General features: G+C 41.3%; 2 gene segments (V, D, J or C); both read left to right on the top strand.

The window, feature by feature from the left end:
* The first annotated feature begins 3,302 nt into the window (after nucleotides 1-3,302).
* LOC136665267 (Ig heavy chain V region 6.96-like) lies at nucleotides 3,303-3,905 on the top strand. The segment is given in 2 exon segments: nucleotides 3,303-3,351; nucleotides 3,592-3,905. Coding segments are annotated over 2 exon segments (363 nt in total).
* A 1,405-nt stretch (nucleotides 3,906-5,310) lies between these two features.
* On the top strand, nucleotides 5,311-5,711 carry LOC136665266 (immunoglobulin heavy variable 2-26-like). The segment is given in 2 exon segments: nucleotides 5,311-5,353; nucleotides 5,443-5,711. Coding segments are annotated over 2 exon segments (312 nt in total).
* Nucleotides 5,712-7,359: the final 1,648 nt, after the last annotated feature.

The raw sequence follows: 7,359 nt of genomic DNA, 5'->3' as shown, positions 1-7,359 counted from the left end.
GAGCACAGGCGGACACACTTCACATGGGCTAGCTCTACTGGCCATTGAGAGGATACTAGTCAAGTGCCTGGTAAAGACGCCTTGTTGGTACGACAGGGTCAAAGATAATTTTCTAAAAAGGAACGGAGGGTAGAATTTACAAATAAATAAACCGACAAATTGTATGATGTAGGCCGAAATTGAGCTTCCCCTCCTGGAAAGACCAGCATCCGCCACTGAGATATATATATATATACACACACAAACCGTATTCCAAAAAAGTTGGGACACTAAACACATTTTGAATAAAAACTGAAAGCAATGATGTGGAGGTGCCAACATCTAATATTTTATTCAGAATAGAACACAAATCACAGATCAAAAGTTTAAACTGAGAGAATGTATCATTTTAAGGGAAAAACATGTTGTTCCAAAATTTCATGGCATCAACAAATCCCCAAAAAGTTTGGACAAGGCCATTTTTTACCACTGTGTGGCATCCCCCCTTCTTCTTACAACACTCAACAGATGTTTGGGGACAGAGGAGACCAGTTTCTCAAGTTTAGAAATAGGAATGCTCTCCCATTAATGTCTAATACAGACCTCTAAATGTTCAATCGTCTTGGGCCTTCTTTGTCGCACCTTCCTCTTTATGATGCGCCAAATGTTCTCTACAGGTGAAAGATCTGGACTGCAGGCTGCCATTTCAGTACCCGGATCCTTCTCCTACGTAGCCATGAAATGGTGATTGCTGCAGAATGTGGTCTGGCATTATCTTGTTGAAAAATGCAGGGTCTTCCCTGAAAGAGATGACATCTAGATGGGAGCATATGTTGTTCTAGAACCTGAACATAGTTCTCTGCATTAATGGTGCCTTTCCAGACATGCAAGCTGCCCATGCCACAAGCACTCATGCAACCCCATACCATCAGTGATGCAGGCTTCTGAACGGAGTGTTGATAACAACTTGGGTTATTCTTGTCCTCTCTGGTCCGGATGACATGGCGTCCCAGTGTTCCATAAAGAACTTCAAATCGTGACTCATCTGACCACAGAACAGTCTTCCATTTTGCTACACTCCATTTTAAAAGATCCCTGGGCCAGTGCTAACGTCTGAGCTTGTGAAGCTTGCTTAGAAATGGCTTCCTCTTTGCACTGTAGAGTTTCAGCTGGCGACGGCGGATGGCACGGTGGATTGACTTCACTGACAATGCTTGCTGGAAGTATTCCTGAGCCCATTCTGTTATTTCTTGACAGTGGCATTCCTGTTTGAGGTGCAGTGACGTTTAAGGGCCCGGAGATCACAAGCATCCAGTAGAGTTTTACGGCCTTGACCATTACGCACAGCAATTGTTCCAGATTCTCTGAATCTTTTGATGATGTTATGCACGGTTGATGATGATAACATAAAAGTCTTTGCTATTTTACGCTGGGTAACACCATTCTGGTATCGCTGCACTATCTTTCTGTGCAACAATGGTGGAATTGGTGTTCCTCTTACCATCTTGGCTTCAGAGAGACACTGACACTCAGAGAAGCTCTTTTTATACCCAATCATGTTGTCAATTGACCTAATTAGTGTTAATTGGTCTTCCAGCTGTTCGTTATATGCTCAATTTCCTTTTTCCAGCCACTTATTGCTACTTGTCCCAAATTTTTGGGATTTGTTGACACTGTGAAATTTTGAATCAACACATTTTTCCTTTAAAATGTTACATTTACTCAGATTATACTTTTTATCTGTCATCTATGTTCTATTACGAATAAAATATTGACATTTGCCATCTCCACATCATTGCATTCAATTTTTATTCACAATTTGTTTAGTGTCCCAACTTTTTTGGAATCTGGTTTGTATATATATATATTTGGCAAGCCAAACAGGAAATATTTAATGAACATATATATAGAATGAACGCTGATATATATATATATATATAGAATGAACGCTGATATATATATAGAATGAACGCTGATATATATCTGCACTGGAGACTGAAACAGCATCTTCAACACAGCACCATGTTCTTCACATTTCTGCTGATGCTGACCACAGCAGTGACCTGTGAGTGTACAGAGGTGTACTGTTTGCCACAGCCTTAAAGCAAGAACCAGCAGGTACATTTGGTTGGCACTAATTACCCTTTGGTGTTCTGGGACATTGAGTCTCCCAGAGTATCAGTGCCTCCATTCCTTCGCCCCCTGCTGGCAGTCGGTGGCACAAGCTGACCTTTACATTCCCTGAAGTATTGTCTAGTCAAGTCTAGTCAAATCTAGTGGATTTTGTTATTTCAGCCATATACAGCGTAGGGTACATAACGAAAGGAAACATTGTTTCTCCAGGATCTAGGTGCGACACAATTAAAAATGATGGTTCTTCAAGGGTTCTTTAATAATGAATATGGTTCCATATAGAACCCTGAACACGTGAAGAATCTTTTGCAGGAGAGAGATTGTCTCACAGCAGAGAGACATGTGCATATCACCCCTGACTCTCCTCATAAGAACAGTGTTAAATAAGGACATTTTAAATAAGCTCCAGCCCAGAGTGGACAGCTCTGTGACGTATGGCTTCCACGGTGCATAGTATAGTTTTAACTTCCATTTGAACACACAGCAATAAATAATAACTGACAGTGTATTAATGTTAATGCAGTGGTGGGTGAGGGTTGGATTGTTACACAAACATATTTATACTGATCCCCTGCATGTTTCAACACCAAGTGTAAAGCCTTCACAGAGAGGTAGAAAATAATTCTACAACAGGAAAACACTTACTTTAAGCTTCTGTCTGAGAGTGAGGAGAAAATCAAGCTTCACTCTCACTTCAGTATCAAACAAATCCACAGCTGTGTCTGTTCAAACTTCAGCCGTGAGAAGACAGTTAAACACTAGGGGTCTGAAAGGATGTGGAGCTACCAGGAATCTCTGAGAAAAGGAAATGGACACATGTCTAAATTAAACAAAGTAGCTGCTGATGTCCAAGAAATGAATGAACCAGTTTATACTCCATAGAGTGGGTCCCTCACATGGGGGTGGGCATGTTTATATTAAGTGTAGTGCAGAGTCTGATATATTCAGGCCACTGAGTGTTAGTTTAATGCCTGTGTCAAACGGTGAAGGAGAATCACTGGAGGAAATAGCTGCTCCTTTAAAGAATGGGGTCAGAGCAGTGGTAGAGGATGTGGAGAAGTGGGCGGGGCTATTTGGAGGGAGAGTTCAGAGTGAGAGACCTATGCAAAGTCAGAGTCCTTTACAGACTTTTTATTCCCAGTTTCCACTCAGTCTTTATGCTGGATCAACAGCACTCAGTGACCTGGAGAATGGACGTGAAGACCTTCTGGAGCTTTCTGTTCATGTCCCTCGCTACAAGTAAGATCCTGCTGCTTCTCTACTGGATCTTATTGTTGTCAGCTCCAAGAACAGGTCATTTAAGGTGGACAGAACAACCAGTCAATACAAGGACATTGTGTATCATTTGTATCGACACGTCATGAAGTTTTGGTGCGGTCTAAACAACAACTGACATGTTCTAGTTCTGTAAAGTAACTGGACGGTGAGAAACACAGGGACGTTCTGTTGCTTTATTAATTGATGTGTTGTTTCTTTTAGAGTGTTGGGGTCAAACGCTGATCCAGTCTGAAGCAGTGGTCATTTCTCCTGGAGGGTCTCATAAACTGACCTGTACAGCATCTGGACTAGACTTTGATGGTCGCTGGATGGGCTGGATTAGACAGGCTCCTGGAAAAGGCTTAGAATGGGTCGCAACTATTAACAGTGACAGCAGTGGCAAGTACTACTCTCAATCTGTCCAAGGAAGATTCACCATCTCCAGAGACAACAGTAAAGACCATCTGTATCTGGAGATGACGAGTGTGAAGGACACTGACACGGCGGTGTATTACTGTGCTCGAGAACCACACTGACACAAGAGCTTACAGCGCTGTACAAGAACCCCTGCAGTGTGGAGGATGAAGGAGATGTAGTTCCATTTATGTCTGTGTCTCTAATTAATAACAATGTCATTTCAATGTTTAACTAAAACTAACTGTATATTGCTGATATATTGTTCATTTTACAATACATACACTTAATCAGTTACAGCAGAACAAGCTACAACAGAGTCTACTAAAGAGTCTTAGATGTTGCTTCAGCATTTCTGAACTTTTTCTCAGATCTGAAGTGAGACTAGAGCTGGATTTTCTCCTCTCTCTCAGAGTGTAAACCCTTAAGTGTTGTTTATCTGTTGGGGACAGTTTTTGGTGAGACACCTGATCTCGTTCAGTTGTTATGAGCCCCATTTTCTCTTTCTGTCTTGAACACTGCACTTTTTACTGGACATTAAGTAAGTAACAGGTGAGTGGTGGTGTTTTCTCAGTGCTGTAGAGGTGCAGTGTGTAATTTTGAATCTTGTTATATATTTGTTTGTGTGGTTTGTGTAAATGAATCTTATCATTTTTCATGCACTTCTATGAGCCACTGAACTTGATGATACTGGGAAGAGCTTTGTGTTTACAAACATTTCACACCCTCCATTTTACCTCTCACTGGTTAAATAACACACAGAGTTTCAGGCAGAAGTGAAGTGCTCAGTATCAACCTCTAGGGGGCAGCTGTGCTTTACTGTAAAAGTTCACATTTAAAACCATTCAGTTCAAATTGTCCTTAAACTCTACCTCTGGAGATGGAGGACGTGTCTATGGAGGAATAACTGTTTTAATAGAGGCACAAAAACAGTATAAACCACAAAAACAAATTATGGGATGGTGGAAGTTGTCCAGATGTGGTGTGGTCTAACGTCCACAGTGTGTAATAAACATTATCAACATGTACCAATTACTCATCTTCAGCTTTTTGTGCCATGAAAGTGTGAACTGAACACACTGTTACTGAAAATACCCGTCTGATATAGGGTTAGTTTTAGCTTTGTTAAATCCACCCAGAACATCTGGAACATCACTCTTTAAAACCAGCTTTAGTTCTAGTCTTTCAGCTTTTTTACTTCACATCACCACTGTCTGAGCAAAACCTTCTATCTCCATTATTGCTGTTATTAATTGTATGATGAAATTTGTAAACACAAGCTTCCCTTGACATTATGTGAGTGTCACAGTGACCAGGTCAATAGGTTTGTTCTAAAAGTGCTTGGAATGACACATTTCTCCATTGACTCACATTGAAAGTTGATCATGTTTTTCTCCTGAAAAGTAGCCATTTTGGAGAGAGGAGGTTGTCGTCTCACAGCAGCGATATGCAAATCACCCCTGACTCTCCCCATAAGAGCAGTGTGTCTCTCTGCAGCAGTGTCCATCCTCTAAACACAGCACAAACATGTTGTTTTCAGTTTCTCTGCTGCTGCTGACCACTGCCTCAAGTGAGTCTTTCAGCTCAAGCCCCACTTCACTTCGTCTGATTCACTGCTTCAAACGTACTCAGATATTTCTTCTTCTGCTCTTTCCACAGGTGTGTTCTGTGCTACTGAGATGATCCAGCCGGACTCAGTGGTCATCAGACCAGCAGAGACTCTGACCATCAACTGTAAAATTACTGGAGCTTCTATCTCTGACAGCAGTCATCTTATCAATTATGCTGGAGGCATAGCTGCTAAGGATTCACTGAAAAACAAGTTCACCGTCTCTCGAGACACGTCCAGCAACACAGTAACTCTCCAAGGAAAGAATCTGGAGCCTGGAGACACAGCTGTGTATTACTGCGCACGATACACACACTGATACACAAAGACCACAGTGCTGTACAAAAACTGTTGATTCATTTTCAGTTATCCAGTGTGCAGACCTCGGCGTAGTGTTTTGTTAAAATAATGAGATGTGTACCTGAAGAAGACATAATTAATTAAGCAGCATATATTTTCCCCAAATTTGAATATCTTCTTTCAATATCACTAGTAATATCATGCTGGTTGAGTGAAGGACACATGGGGGATGGACGCCTACGCAGAATTGGACATTTAATATCAAAGACACACACAAACACTGGAACACATCACTTTAACAAAAAACAATGAACGACAAATTCTAAGAATACAAAGGGAGTTTAAACCGCCCCCAAACCCCTGACAAGTAACTTCCCTAAGTTACCCAAAGAAATTCATTCACACTTACACCACACACCCTGGCTTTTGAACTTCATGCTGGTAATAATTTGGATAGATACCAAAGGTGTCTGGTATGTCCATAAACACTCTGAAAGGTTGATTAGTCAGACCTCAGTACAGGTTCCACCACTAGTCCATTTCAGATGCCAAGAGACGTGGAGAGTTCTGTGGCTTCCACCATGCACTGTACCATATTAACGCATATTTGAACATGCAGCAATAAACAGTTATTACTCACAATAGATTATAGAAGTGTTCCTGAGAACATTCTGGAATTTTAATGCAGTGTTTTCTGAGAGATGGAAGGCCACAGAAACTTAATGATATTTTTCTGAGCTTTTCACAAACAGATGTTTCCATTATGAGATCACATCTGGTCCCATGAAACCATGCCCAATGTCCAATATGTCTGTCAGAACTGTAAAGCATCATTTCAGAGCTCAGGTATGATGTATAATGTGATGTAAATTACATGTGTGATGTATTAGATTTGTAAAGGAAGCTAGCAGTGATAAATACAGTGCTGTGAAAACTCTGCTCCCCCTGGTCCAAATTTTCAGAAAATCCACAAAACAATTCTTTGGTATGAGCTTTTACATATTTTTGCCTGTGAAGGAGGGGCTTATTGAAAGTGTTCTTGAATACAAATACATCCACTGCACCCCAGGGTCAGAGGAAAGTGGTGATCTAATCCTGTGGTCATCAGTTTGTATGAAATCATGAGCGTCCTCAAAGGCATTATTCTCATCTCGGCATGTTTCATAGGTGAGGAGAATGAGCACTGATTGAACATGATTCTGGATTTTCTGATCTGTGAATTATTAATACGTCTTATTCCTGCAGGTGTGAGTGGTCAGACACTGACCGAGTCTGAGCCGGTGGTCATAAGTCCTGGAGGGTCTCACACACTGACCTGTACTGGTTCTGGATTCACATTCAGTGACTATTGGATGAGCTGGATCAGACAGGATCCTGGGAAAGCACAGGATTGCACACATTTATGACAGCAGTAACATTTACTTTTCCTCAGCACTGAAAGGATGATTCAGCATCTCCAGAGACAACAGCAAAAGTCAAATCTACCTTCATTTAAACAGTCTGAGGAGTGAGGACACTGCTGTTTATTACTGTGCTCGATAGCCACAGTGACACAGGTCCTTATTGTGCTGAACAAAAACTCCCCAGCTGTGTTTATTATCGATCTACAGCTCTGTGCCACTGTCTGAGAGCGCACTGCCTTCCTTTAACAGACAACATGGCCATTC

Source organism: Hoplias malabaricus, chromosome 13 (genome assembly GCF_029633855.1).
Source record: "Hoplias malabaricus isolate fHopMal1 chromosome 13, fHopMal1.hap1, whole genome shotgun sequence".
Lineage (NCBI taxonomy): Eukaryota > Metazoa > Chordata > Actinopteri > Characiformes > Erythrinidae > Hoplias > Hoplias malabaricus.
The sequence above is the reverse complement of the archived record's forward strand: the minus strand, read 5'-3'. Positions and strand labels throughout refer to the sequence as shown.